Raw genomic sequence first — 15,000 nt, forward strand, 5'->3', positions numbered from 1 at the left:
TTATTCTCGTTGTTCAGTTGTTACAAAAACAGTTTCCTATACATTTCTATGTAGTTGAAAAAAACATCATCTGTACGAATAAGGAAGCTATTTTATTTTAAGTAGATTTGAAGAGGATTCACTTGGGGAAAGTATATTGTCGAGGTCGTTATTCAAAGAAAGAACATATTGCCTAATGTACACTGGGTCTTTAAAGTTAAGTGAGCTATGCATATGGCGTATCATTTTAAGACTGGTTGCTACGTTTGGTGAGAATGTTGAGGTTTTAGACTAAGTCTTGCTTGGTTGGTGTTGAGAAAAAAAAAATACAGTCTCTCTCTCTATCTATCTCCCTACCTTTATTTATATCTTTGTATTATGTATACATATATATATTCACATACATATTCAAAATAGTATATATAGATAAAGTATACTGACGTTAAATATATATGCAGGATCCCTCGCGTAAGATAGAATGATATTTTCTTCTGTATGCAAAAAACACAAACTTACAATTTTGAACCTAAGCACAGTGTTCTCATTTCAAATATTATCACAGAGTATTTGGTGGTATATTTTTAAAAGGAAGTTCAGGTTTAACGTGTTCCTTTTTACCCACCAAATGATTAAGCAAATTATTTCGAATCACATTTCTCTTTTTATCCCCAACTCTTAAAAAAGTATTTCGATTCATATTTCCCTTTTTTTCTCCAAATGATTAAAAAATATCTAGAACCACATTTTCTTTTTCCACGAGTGATTAAAAAAAATAGAACACATTTTCTTTTTCTTCTCCTGACAGCTGAAAAATATCTGGAATGACATTTTCCCATTTTCCCAAAACGATAAAAATATGGAATCATATTTATTTAAAATATGTATCGAATCACACTATACCTATTTTCGCCAAACGATTATTTTTTTTTACAAAATATCTGGAAATATATTTCATCTTTTCCCTTTTCCCCCTATCCCCCAGACAATAAAAAAATCAGAAATCACATTTTCCCCTTTCTCTTTTCCCCAGAACGATAATTATATATATTTATTTATTTATTTATTTATTTATTATATATCAGTAATCACGTATCCCCTTTTTTCTTCCCCAGATAATGATGTTCTTCAGACGGAAAAAACAGCCAAAAACATGAACTTAGAGAGCCAGAAATCTGCCTTCTTCACGTCTCCCTGACCTTGTTTCCCGCCACTTCTCTCCCGAGGTCATATTTCAGGGTCAAGTCAGGTCAACTCTGTGCCATAAGACCCCACCCCCCCAACGGTGACGTCACAGCCCGCCATGCAATAAGGTCACGTTGATTGCATCTTGACCTTCAATTCCTTCGTCAGTTTGCAGTTTCGCAGATTTAGAGAGAAGAAAAGGGGGAAAATAAATAAAATACAAGATGGGTTGCAGTATCAACAGACCGCTTTTCCTGCACAAAATTCTCTTCTTTACTTTCTATGGAGGTAAGGTGCCCCGATTCTCGTTTTCTATGCGTGTGGATTTTCGTTTTCTGTGATGGAAGTTGGTGATATTTATTTATGTATATATATTTCTTTTGTTGTCTTTTGTTGTTGTTGTTTTTTTATGTGCAAGTGATGGCTTATGGCGTCTTTGTCTCTGTTTTTTTCTCTCTCTATCTTTTCTTTATTTTTTCTTTCTTTCTTTCACTCTCTTTTTCTTTTCTTTTTCTTTCTCTCTCTGTTTCTCTCTCTCTCTCTCTCTCTCTCTCTCTCTCTCTCTCTCTCTCTCTCTCTCTCTCTCCTCTTTCTGTCTCCCCTCCCACTCTCCCTCTCCCCTCCCTCTCCCACTCTCCTTCTCTATCTCTCCCCTCCCACTCTCCTTCTCCTTTTCTTCCTCTCTCCTTCTCTCCCTCTCCTCCTCCCCCCCCTTCCCCCTCTATCCCCTCACCCACCCTCACCATCTCCGTCCCCACAGCCCTCGGGAGCATCATGGCCTTCTTGACGATCCACATGCGGACGCTCGGACTCAACCTGGCGGAGATCACGTGGATTAACTCCATCTTGCCCCTGACCTCCCTCGCCGGCCCTCCGCTCGTGGGCCTCCTGGCGGACAGACTCGGAAACTACCGAGTCATCACGATTGTCTTCATGGCCCTCGGTGAGTCAGGGGTGGGGGGGAGGAGGATGGGGTGGGAAAGGGAGGATGGGGAAGGGGGTGGGGTGGGTGGAAGGGGACGGGGGAAGGGGTGGAGGTGGGGGGGGGACGGGAGAACGGGTGTGGGGATGGGGACGGGGAAGGGGGAGGGGTGGGGATGGGGGAGGAGATGGGTTTATAGGTAGGTGGTTGGTTGGTTGGTAGGGAGGCAAGTAGGTAGGTAGGTAGTTAAGTAGGTAGGTAGGTATGTAAATAGGTAGGTAAGTAGGTAGTGTGTGTGTGTGTGTGTGTGTGTGTGTGCGTGTGTGTGTGTGTGTGTGTGTGTGTGTGTGTGTGTGCGTGTGTGTGTGTGTGTGTGTGTGTGTGTGTGTGTGTGTGTGTGTGTGTGTGTGTGTGTGTGTGTGTGTGTGTGTGTGTGTGTGTGTGTGAGAGAGAGAGAGAGAGAGAGAGAGAGAGAGAGAGAGAGAGAGAGAGGTGTAAGTGGATGTGGATAGATGGATTCATGGGTGGGTGGATGTGGATGGACGGATCGATCAATAGACAGATGGATAGATGTGGATAAGATGAATGTCAGGAATGGAGGGAGGAAGGGAACGAAGGGATGAAGGAGGAAGAGAGGGATAGGTGGATGGATGGATGGATGGATGGTCAGTGTGGCTGGCTGTCTAGCAAGATGGATGAATAGCTGTGGGAAACAGACAGACTGACTAAAAGACTGATTGACTGACAGATAGATAGATAGATAGATAGATAGATAGATAGATAGATAGATAGATAGATAGATAGATAGATAGATAGATAGATAGATAGATAGATAGATAGACAGACAGACAGACAGACAGACAGGCACACATACAGAAAGACAGACAGACACAGACAGACAGAGAGCATTATAGTGAATAATATCGATGCTCATGTTATAGATGAAGTTTTAAAAGATAGATAGATAGATAGATAGGGATATAAATAGATAGATGAATGAATAAATAAATAAATACATAAATAAAGTGATAGATTAGATAGATTGATTGACAGATAGACAGAAATCAAAAGCTAGATAAGAAAAAAAAATATTATACACAAGTTATGTACGTACAATACTATTTACGTTATATAAGAATAACTTTTAAGTTATATAAGATTAATTTACAAGTTATACCTGTAACAATGCATGTAAGACTATATAATATATTAAAATTAAGTTATTAGTGTTGCCTGTAGTTGTAAATTAAAGACCATATAAATTTTGTAAGTTGAAGTTCGTATTTATAAGAACACAAATAAATTGTTAGTATATAAAAGATCATATCATTTATATAAGTTGAAGTCAATATATATAAGACCATATAATATGTATTAGTTGAAATTATAAGTTATAAAGCCTTAAGCGAAAACCTGAAACTCTCCTTCCCACATTGCAGGCGCCATCATGTACACAGCACTCCTCTTCGTCCCGCCCTACGAGGTCACGCCCGTGCAGCCGGTCCTCTCCCTCACGTGCGACGCTGATGGAGCAGCCATCATGCTCAACTCCTGTGGACAGCCGTGCCCTGACCTCAACCGTTCGCACTCGTCCTCCTTTAGGTACGGGTCATGAGTCGCGGGTTTGGGGTCGGAGGTCGAAGGGCAAGGGTCTTGGGTCATGGATGCGGATTTTTTGGGTCGAAGTTCGAAGGGTGAGGGTCTTGGGTCATGGATGGGGATTTTGGGTGGAATTTTGAAGGGTCTTGAGTAATAAGTCTTAGGTCAAGGGTCGTGGGTGGTGGGTTTTGGGTCTTGGCTCTTGGGTCCCTGGGTCCTGCATCGTGTGCGGTCGGATTTTTGTCACTGGTGTTGGGTGGCTGTCACAGGTCATGGGTATTGTGATGAGGAAAACAGGGTTGGTTCACTGTAGCAAAACAAGAGGAAATGATAAATTATTGTTAAAATTAATACTATTATTAATATTGTTGCTGTTGTTGTTACTATTATTATTATTATTATGGTTATTATTACTGTTGCTATTATTATTGTTATCATAATCATTTGTATTGGCAGTAGTAATTTCTTAAGACTGCACTAGTGATAAATGGTTGTTGTATTTTAATAATGATAATTTTTTAACCATACCAACATTGTCCATTATGATAAGTATAGGTTCCAGTATGTTAAACCATTATTAACTATAATATATCTAGGAACACAACTTATGTAAGAATGCTAAAATAAGATTTATATTTTTCAGAATAGGGGGGTGCGAACAAGTATGTCTGATGCCACAAGAACACAATAGCACTGAGTTTTTGGAGGTTAAAGCCCCTCCTTCTGCCGAGCCTGCCTACTTCTGCTTAACTCGGCCTGGAGGTGATAAGGAATACATAGCATGCAATGAGAGCAAGGTAGATGAGTCATTTATATTTGGGCCACATTTATTTAACATTTGCCTTATATTTCCAAAATTCCAGATAATTTTTTTTCCTTGCAATATACGATTAGCACTTATTGAATACTTCTTCTCTTGTATAATTGTGGGCATATTTATCTAACGCTCTTATTCCCATACCAGACGTATTTAGAATTCAGCCGTCCTCTGGTGACCCCGCAGTATCATGGTGGAGGAGAGGGAGCCGTGTGCCATTATCCTCAGCACGAGTTCAACACAAGTGAAGGCCAATTTGTCAGCCTCACCTGCCGCACTTCTTCCCCTAACTGTAGGGTTGTGTGTGATGCCAGTGAAATGGTGAGGACTGCCGCCCAAATTTAGTCAAAGTATAATATAAGCTCCATCACTATATCCTTTCATAGTCATTTACGAAGAGGAATGAAAATGTGGATGAAATTTCAACAGTGATTGTAATTTCATTGATATAGATTTAAAAACTGGAATTATGAAGTAGATATAAACTCAATAAAGATGATATTAAATTTCTTTGATATATATTTTGAAAAGGCAATTTTGAAGTGGATTGAAATTGGTTAAAAAAGCGCCATTATATATCTCAACTTGCACAGATTGAAGGCAACAACTTGCTGCAGAAGCCCATGTGTTCTATCATAAAAGGAAATCCTACAATGACCCTCTGGCTCTACTTTGGATTCCGTGCCCTTGCTGAAATGTTTATAGCTATCCTGGTGTCACTGCTTGAGGCTGTGGCACTTACCATGGTACACCAGCATAACGGCGACTATGGTCGAGAGAAAATGTGTGGTATTTTTGCTGTTGGTATGTGAAGCAATAACTTTTCTCTTTTGGGGAGTTTTAAATTCTTGTTGAAAAAAATATCTCCTGTTGATAAGATTCCTGTGTGGGTTCCATTTTCAAGGGTCATTTGTCTTTATAATGTATTGTAGAATATTAGCTTAGTATAAGTTATAACCGTGACTAATAAAAAAGAAGAAAATAGCATTAATTTCTTTTGTAGTTTCTTTCCATTTGAAATATATTAAAATATAAATTGCATTACAGGTGTCTTTTCTCCTCTCTGTGGATACCTGATGGACACGCACATTGGGACATTCGGAGTTTACAATTATGCTCCTGTATTCTATGTGTTTGATGGTCTTCTCATGATAACTGCCATTGTTACTTTATTTCTACCTTTTGAGGTAGAAGTTACAAGAAAAAGCCTGGTAAGATAGCAAAAAAACAATTTATGAATGTGTGTGTGTGTGTGTGTGTGTGTGTGTGTGTGTGTGTGTGTGTGTGTGTGTGTGTGTGTGTGTGTGTGTGAGAATGTATTTGACACAGTGTGCCAGAACATGTGTATCTGTGTTTACACTTTATACTTATGTTCGTGTTGCACATACATTGGAAACATTTCATTGTGGTAATCCTAAAGCAATTGTAATTTCAAAAAGAATATCAAAATCATACCAATTTGCACCATAATGTGATACTCTTACAAAAAAACTAACCGATCTGAATGCTTTCAGTGGAAGAGCATCGGCTCCCTGATCAAGACCTCGGAACTCAACATCCTCCTCTTACTGATGACTCTGCTCGGCACATTCTGGGGTTATCTCAAGACCTTTGTTTACGTTTACCTCGAAGACCTGCATGCATCCAAGCTCCTTATGGGACTAACGGTGACCATCAGCATTGTCCCATCATTGCCGTTCCTGTACAAGAGCTCTGCTGTGGTGCAGTTCTGTGGCCATCACTACCTCATCATGCTGGCCTTTGTAGCTTATTGTATTAGATTTGCTGGTAGGTTCTTATGTAATTGTGGGGAAGAAAAATGTAGTGATGATAATTTTTTATTTCAGGAGCTATGCATTAAGGACTTGATCACTTTTTTTTTTTTTTTTTTTTTTTTTTTTTTTAATGAAAAAAAGGTTTTCATATAACTGCACAAAAATATATAGTCTTTTTTGTATCATAGTTGAGATCAGACTTTTTTGTCAAAAATATAGATGTACATATGCCATCTCTAAATTCTCATATGATACAATAACAGTAATAACATATTCTTCCAGGTTTGTCCTATATCACGAATCCATGGTGGGCGTTACTGCTGGAGTCACTGGAACTCTTCACGCTAAACCTCATGAATGTTTCAGCAGCCACGTTAGCATACAAACTGGCCCCAAAGACGTTTGTTGCAACAGCACAGGCTCTTGTATGGGTCTCACATTTTAATATAGGTTTGTATTTTTTTTTTTTTTTTTTTTTTTTTTTTCGAGGTATAGTGTTGCACTAATCAATGAAAAAAATATACAGTAATATCCTTTTTTTTCTCTCTCTCTTTCAAGCACAAGCATGTTTTTCGATCTATCTATGTATATATGTATATTTATCTTAGAAAGAATACACTTGATGTATAGGATTATCATTTACATCTAATAAGTATGTGAGAGATTCACAGGGAGTATCACATGAAACTACATCATGTATCTCTATTCATGTCATTCTTTCCTTACAGGTCGATGCCTCGGTACTTTTGTTGGTGGGTACCTGACTACTCAGTATGGGCAGGTGTATGTCTTTCAGGGTGCAGCAGTTGCAGCTGCTATTATTGCTGCCCTCTACCTGAGTATACACCAGCTGGTCAAACACTTAAAGACTCATGGGAAACCCCTACCAAAGCCACAGCCGATAAGAGAAAATGGTTTGTTTTGAATACCCAGATTCCTGTTGTTGTGCTTGATATATGACTAGTGGTAGTAAATATATCTTTTAAACGATTCATGATTTTGTTATATTTTGATACATTAATGATTAATGGAATTCTAAAATGTTTGGGATTTAAAATGATATTACTCTGCCAGACCTTTTTCCTGATTTGTTCTTAGAATTATTTTACCTGACATTTCATTTTTTCCCCCAGGAAATGTTCCCAATGGCCATTACACACCACTGCAAGCTGCCGATGGAAGATTTTGATCACATCTGCAAGCTAGACCTCTACAAGTTACCACTGAAAGCCAGGAGAAAGTGCTTGACTGCCAAACACTTTTGTGGCATTGTGATATACATCTGAAGTGAAAGCGAATCTTATGATCCAGTGTGACAGAATAGTCCTGTGTATATAAGATTTTTATGCCTTCAGAATTAGTAATATTGTAAATACATTGGTCAGGGCTGTTTGCCAGGTCGTCTTGAAATGGTTGGGAGTTGAGCAGTTGAATGGACAAACCTCAAACTAAAAGTTATGTTCAACAGGTCAACAGTAAAAGTAGTGTTTTGGCATTAACCTTACTGCTGACAAAGTCCCGCAGAAGAGTGAATGAGTTTTCAAGCTGTGGTGCTAATCAAAGGTGTGGACTATAAACAAACTGTGTATTGCAAAGTGAAGAGTGAGCATAGAAGATATGTTCCTCATGTACAAGATGTTCATATTTGCTATATCGGTGAAAACTTGAATGTTGATGCTGTGTTGTATGAAGGTCATTGAAAGTCAATAGTTCTTAGTTTCTAGGGTACCATCATGAAATATGACTCTTTCTTTCATATTATGTGATCTTTTATATAAGACTTGAGTGTTGATTCACAAGGAGTCATTGCAGTCAGATCCCTTCATACTGACAATACTAATAATAGCATGTAAATCTCAGCAAATATTTATTACTCTGGTAATGGATTGTGATTTGGCAAAAAAGTCTAAACTACTATAGCTGTAACCATGCAAAACAACTACTAAAATACTAACAGGTAACTCTACTGAATCAGAAGCTCAAGTTCAATACGTTTTGTCTTCTTGATATTGAAAATTCAGGTATTTGAAAATGCTCGTGGTAGTACATTGTTCTTCTTTCCGTAATATCCCCTTGATTTCTGTTTAGGTTACAGATTGATTTACTTTTCGAAAAATTGTAGTGATATTTCTATATCTGTATGATATTTGTTTTAACAATATTAATACAGCAAGCCAAAAAAAGATAGTATAAAAACAAACCATGGAACGATATTATAATTTTTAGCTTGTAAATGTGAAGTTTAGTTACTGCACTGTAAATATTGATAATCACATCAAATAATCACTAATACATTATATGAACCTGTAGTGATAATATACATAAAATAAAGAAAAGAGGAAAAAACGTAATATGTGCCATCCAAACGAACCAACTTCCAAGAAATGGAAATACAGTAATTTTGAGTAATAATAAATTGGTGCTACAGGTGGTACTATACTGCATATTAGTAGGAACAAAAGAACATTGTAAATAGCTGTAATGATAAAAGGATTCCCAGTGACTTTTGTATGATATTGAACATGAATGATATTAAATGTGATATTTATGAGTAATATGTGGACCAAAACTGAAAGGTGTTAACTTATTCTTTAAAGCAGTATTTTAAGCATCTCCAAGCAGTTGATTACATGCACACATATATGCAAATGCATAGTTACACACAAAAATACTAGCACACATAAGCGCATACACACACACGCACACGCACTCGTGTACATTCACACATACATGCATAATTTCACACACACACACACACACACACACACACACACACACACACACACACACACACACACACACACACACACACACAACACACACGCACACACGCACACACGCGCACACACACACACACACACACACACACACACACACACACACACACACACACATTGTACACCCATAATTCCCATAGTGCATTATGATATTGCTTTAGCATAAGACCATCAGTAGTGTTCAAACCAAATTGAATAATAGTACAGAGATACTACTTGTTATTATGAAAAATAGAAATATTTAGCTTCACAATTTTATATGCATTTTTTTCTGTTACAGTATTTTTTACTTATCATTTTTTATTCCTTAAGTTATACATTATTGCATAACTAAATGCCAAGATGATAGCTAACCAGAAACTGCTCTGTTTGTAAAATAAGAGAAAATTTTGTGTATGTCCATAGCATTTTTTTATGCAGATTCAAAAAAGTACACATAGAATACTCCTCTAAGGCATGTGCAGAAAAAAATGAACACATGGGAGTTTTTATTTTATTTCCTCCTATAAAAAAAAAAAGCATAAGGAAATGTTTGACTGTCAGAGACTGTGGAAACAGGAGAATATACTGTAAAGCTACAAAGTATGTAAGTTACAAGTACATTATTCTCTATGTGATGAAGCAAAATTATCATAATTCTCATGTACATCAGTACGGAAAAAAATTAATCACTAGGTTATTCATATGTTATTTAAGGCATATCATTCTGCTAAGCGAAGGTGAAATTATCATGTTTCTCATTTACATCAGTATGAAAATAATAATCACCATTTTATTCCATAAAGATTAGGTCATTGTATTTAGTGTGATGAAAGGCTATTATTTTCCAGATGGCATCGGTGCCTGCAGTGTGCAACGTATTTTTCAAAGGCTAGCTGCAGATAAAACCCTGTAAGAAAGTAACGACTCATTGTACTATGAAAAAAGAAATCAAATATCTGAAAAAAAAAAAGCTTGGATTTTTTTATATATATATATATACACATAATACTTGAAATTTGTTTCACAAAGTACGAACAGAGGTGAAAACACATGGACCAAATTGTGAATAGGTAGATTTGTATTGTCAGGACTTATTATTACGTGTTTCAGCATTTCAGTGACAAAAAATTATTCCAAATATTTAATGTTGTTATTTAAACACTTGTAAGGTGCATGAAAATGTTGTATGCATTTTTATCTTTGTTGTATGACTAGGTGAAAAAAGTTCTCATAGATACATTTTTTTTTGTAATTGCAATAGTTTGCTGAATAAGCATATATATATGTCAGAATTTAAAAATAAATAAATAAATAAATAATACAAATAATAAATATTTATAATATGATTATTTTTATTTTCTAAAAAGTGTTGTATATCATTAGTTATTTAGTGTGGTCATTAAGCAGTGCAAAATACAAGATAACTATTTTGAAAATCTTCAACAGAGAAATGTCTGTACCTAGCAAACATATAATTTTAAAATGTAATTCCAGTGAAAGTATTTTGTACAAACAACTGATGGAAAATAGTACATATTATTGTATAAATGACAGGTAAACGACCAGTATTAAAGACTGGTTATTGGTCAGAGACAGGAACACCCAAGGACATTCCAAGATTTTTAATGGCCGGCAAAAACTTTCAAAATGAAACAGACCGATTGATTTGTGACTGAAGTTGCTGAGTACCAATGAACTGTTCAAATAAATTTTTACTAAAGACAAGGCAAATCACTTTCACCCAAGAATACAAATCAAAGGTAAAAATATTATGATATAATGACCATCAAATAATTGGTAATATATATTCTTTAAGAAGCAGAATATTTAGAAAATTAAATGTTCTCATAGGCTTCTTACATGAATAAACAGAATCTAACTTCAAAAAAATATTTTGTTTTTATAATTTGTCTCACTTTCAGTAACTGATTATCATTTTCCCAAGAATTATTTCCTAATCAGGTTAACAAAACAATAATAAATGAATTTTAAAAAATTCACTCTTTTCTTTCATTTTATGGATGATGGTCACATTTTGCAAATTTATTTTCCTTTGGATAAAGCTATAAACACTACCAAACACCTTGAAAAATGTGCACTATGGGTCATAAATTCTATACTTAAGAACTACATACATGGAAAAAAATGAATAGATGTTTCTTAGCAGTGACCCAGGGATATGTGACAATACGGAATAGGTTTATCACTATACAGTGAAATTAATATTGTTTCCTTAGATTAATATATAAAGTAATATATATATATATATATATATATATATATATATATATTATATATTATATATTATATATTATATATTATATATTATATATATTATATATATATACATATATATACATATATATACATATATATATATATATATATATATATATATATATATATATATATATATATATATATATGTGTATATGTGTGTGTGTGTGTGTGTGTGTGTGTGTGTGTGTGTGTGTGTGTGTGTGTGTGTGTGTGTGTGTGTGTGTGTGTATGTATGTATGTATGTATGTATGTATGTATGTATGTATATATATATATATATATATATATATATATATATATATATATATATATATATATATATATATATATGAAAAGGGAAACAGCCACAGTAGAAAATGAAACTAAACCGTAACGTTTCGAACTCTTCACGAGTTCCTCTTCAGACGAATAAACCGAAATGGAACACGTTACTATGTTTGTGTTTGTGTTTATATATATATATATATATATATATATATATATATATATATATATATATATATATATATATATATATATTATATATATATATATATATATATATATATATATTTTATATATATATATATATATATATATATATATATATATATATATATATATATATATATATATATATATATATATATATATATATATATATATATATATATATATATATATATATATATATATATATATATATATATATATATATATATATATATATATATTTTTTTTTTTTTTCCTTTACACAGAACACACTGAGAAATAGAAAGAGAGAGTGACACACTAACACACATACTCACTGCCTCACAGTTACATACTATGATGTGTGGAATGATATTACGTGACGTTTTCCTAATTTTTATTCCACATTCTGTAGAAATACAGTTAAAACTTATTGACAAGGAAATGGTGTTATAGAGCAATCATCATATGAAAGTGCTCCATATACAGAACATATAGTCATGACAAACTAAGACAACTACCACATACTACATGCCTGCTACTATTATCCTTATCGCTATAATATCATTCTACATCCTATCAATGAAGCAGTTTCCCCTTTTTGAAAGATATATGTCAGTAGAAAAAAAAAGAGATTGAGAAAAAAAAACACGCTAAAACACACTAACAATTGCTGATTTCGGCAATCGCCTGAGGAACTCTACTTAAGGCAGCTGATTTTTCTTTCTTTTTTTTAACGACTCATAGATTTTCTATTACTGGTTTTATCTACTAATGTGAAAGTGACCTTCCTCTGCCGCTCAAGAAGAAGAAGAAGAAAAAGAACAAGAAGGAAGGGCTTATTTACAATGAATATGTTTTGAAAAGAACAAGTTAGCCTCAAGTCACAAGGTAATGTCCTTTTCCATTCGCTTGGAGACAATCAAGGGATCTATTTCGATTTTTTTTTATAGTAAAGAGAGGATTAATAAATAAGTAATTACAGTAATTCGGGAAAAGCCAAATGAGGAAAGAACATTTCAATTCCACCTAAATATTCTCTACATTACAACTCCATACTTCACAGGCTTTTTCACGGATTGAACAGATCAAAAAGGTGTTTTACTGCGTTTTACGAATAAAAAAAATAAATAAATGAATAAAAATAAAAATAAAAAGATACTTTCCTACCCTACTAATATTCCTCTATACTAGATTTTACACAATCTGAAAATAAAATGGCCTTCCCGCCCCCATTTCCTTACGATACTTTTTTCAAGATTTAAACAAACCACACCCCCAGTTTCACTCGGTGCGATTATATTTGGCGAACTGGTTGTGGCTTTCATAGTGATCCCTTATGATCCACACGACGAAGACGAAGGTCACGAGGACATCGAGGAGCAAGGTCACGCAAATCCCGGCGGCGTTGATGGCCCTCGAGCGGCAGGTACTCCAGGGTTGCTTCTGTCCTTGGGATTTCTCCGGCCACGCCACCTTCAGCGTGTTCATGGGTCCTCTCGTGGCCACCAGCACGTCCTCCTGCCTGTCTCCCGGCGCCATGCTCCTGCCGATGGAGCTGTGCATGAAGAAGACGATGCTCACCCTCAGGATGCAGTAGAAGAAGAAGAAGTCGACGCACTTGGGCACCGGGGAGCTGGGCACGCTGGACGACATCTGCGAGAAGAGGGAGGCGATGACGATGAGCAGCGAGAGCGTGACGGTGATTCTGTCGGTGAAGTCGTCGATGTTGAAGTGCGTGAGCGTGAGCTGTGAGAGAGCGCACAGGATGATACACGGCAGGAACGTCGTCAGCAGGAAGGCCTCGAACCTCCTGACGAAGAGGAGTTTGAGCGTCAGCACGTTCCGGTTCTTGAAATCGAAGGTGTACCGCAGTTCCGAAACGGAGTAAATCGAGATCGTAGACTTGTTTCCGTAGACGCGTATGCCTCCGCTCGAGGTATTCCACTCCGGCTGGCAACCCTGGAAAGGCTGGAGGTGTAACTCCATGTCGCACGTCTGAGTGTCGAAGGGGAAGGCGAAGAAGTCGTACTGGCACGAGAAAGCGAACAGGTATTTGATCGTGCGGCTGATCACCACATCCGAACCGTTGTGCTTCATTGCTGAGAAAAAAATGTTAACCTATAGTGGCGTGTTCAGTTATACCCATACAACACAGTTACATACTAAAAAAAAGTTTTAGGCTTATGTAGAGGAAAGCATGAATCGTCAGTAGATGGTACTCTGATTATATTGATACAGAATGCCGGTTTTGATTTGATATGATATGAAATTAAATATTCAAAGATTCAAGAGAGAAACTTAACAAACAAACAAACAAACAAAATCTAGTAATTGTAGCTAAACTGTAAGAATTTGATTTAACTAAAAATCTACCAATTCCCTTTTCCACTGTAATTCGCCTATTTTCATTTATACGTTTATATTTCGTTCATATTAAAAATGAAAAGCTGATGATATCTTTTTACGATTTTCTTAAAGATCATGATTTTCGTGTGTGTGATTAATAAGAATAGACATTTTTAGAAAATGGATGATTGGTAAGCTTAATTAGATGCCAATTATTTCCATGAAATTATTATCATTGCTAATGAGCTACGATGAAACTGCAATTAATAGTAAATAAGATTCCCTGAAAGATGTACGAAGCAATTACATATTTTTAATTGTGCTTAATTTCAAATTCACTGAAAACGCATTTACATATACGTCTATTTTTCCACTCTATTTGCTTTAATGTAATTATATAACAATTATCTCTGGACATTTGTATGGATTACCATTTTTATTGTATGTGGATTTATGTATGTAATCATGAATGCAATTGTGACGTTGTGTGTGTGTGTGTGTGTGTGTGTGTGTGTGTGTGTGTGTGTGTGTGTGTGTGTGTGTGTGTGTGTGTGTGTGTGTGTGTGTGTGAATGAGTGACTTAGTGAGAGATAGAGAGATAGATAGATAGAGAGAGAGAGAGAGAGAGAGAGAGAGAGAGAGAGAGAGAGAGAGAGAGAGAGAGAGAGAGAGAGAGAGAGAGAGAGAGAGAGAGAGAGAAAGAAAGAAAGAAAGAGAGAGGGATGGAGAGAGAGAGGAAGAAAGAAAGAAAGAAAGAGAGAGAGAGAGAGAGAGAGAGCGTTCCGCCAGACCTTCATAGCTGTTGAGCGTCCCCTGCGTGCCGTTGCTCAGCGCCTTCACCGTGTACAGCTCCTGCAACGACGACTTCGTCCTCAAGCTGAGGTTGTC

The 15,000-nt window shown here is 35.8% G+C and overlaps 2 protein-coding genes across 5 annotated transcripts in view; one reads left to right on the top strand and one right to left on the bottom strand.

Annotated features, from left to right (window-relative positions):
* Window positions 1–8,441, top strand: part of LOC119596495 (major facilitator superfamily domain-containing protein 6-like) — a 104,706-nt gene extending 96,265 nt beyond the window's left edge. For all 4 annotated transcript variants that reach the window (XM_037945767.1, XM_037945766.1, XM_037945768.1 and 1 more), the window contains exons 5-15: window positions 1,092–1,449; window positions 1,922–2,104; window positions 3,523–3,685; window positions 4,326–4,479; window positions 4,647–4,820; window positions 5,093–5,303; window positions 5,547–5,710; window positions 6,014–6,287; window positions 6,557–6,724; window positions 7,003–7,188; window positions 7,408–8,441. In XM_037945767.1, coding sequence (XP_037801695.1) covers window positions 1,386–1,449; window positions 1,922–2,104; window positions 3,523–3,685; window positions 4,326–4,479; window positions 4,647–4,820; window positions 5,093–5,303; window positions 5,547–5,710; window positions 6,014–6,287; window positions 6,557–6,724; window positions 7,003–7,188; window positions 7,408–7,463 — 1,797 coding nt within the window. In that variant the 5' untranslated portion in view covers window positions 1,092–1,385 and the 3' untranslated portion in view covers window positions 7,464–8,441. The remainder of the gene's footprint in view (window positions 1–1,091; window positions 1,450–1,921; window positions 2,105–3,522; window positions 3,686–4,325; window positions 4,480–4,646; window positions 4,821–5,092; window positions 5,304–5,546; window positions 5,711–6,013; window positions 6,288–6,556; window positions 6,725–7,002; window positions 7,189–7,407) is intronic.
* A 3,681-nt stretch (window positions 8,442–12,122) lies between these two features.
* The window catches only part of LOC119596496, an 8,881-nt gene continuing 6,003 nt past the window's right edge, over window positions 12,123–15,000 (bottom strand). The window contains exons 4-5 of the mRNA XM_037945770.1: window positions 14,904–15,000; window positions 12,123–13,865 (exon numbers count right to left, since the gene is read on the bottom strand). The exon at window positions 14,904–15,000 is cut by the window's right edge and continues 1,355 nt beyond it. Of these exons, the coding sequence (XP_037801698.1) occupies window positions 13,048–13,865; window positions 14,904–15,000 (915 nt within the window). The 3' untranslated portion in view covers window positions 12,123–13,047. The remainder of the gene's footprint in view (window positions 13,866–14,903) is intronic.

The sequence above is a fragment of the Penaeus monodon genome, chromosome 38 (assembly GCF_015228065.2).
Source record: "Penaeus monodon isolate SGIC_2016 chromosome 38, NSTDA_Pmon_1, whole genome shotgun sequence".
NCBI classification, from domain to species: Eukaryota; Metazoa; Arthropoda; class Malacostraca; order Decapoda; family Penaeidae; genus Penaeus; species Penaeus monodon.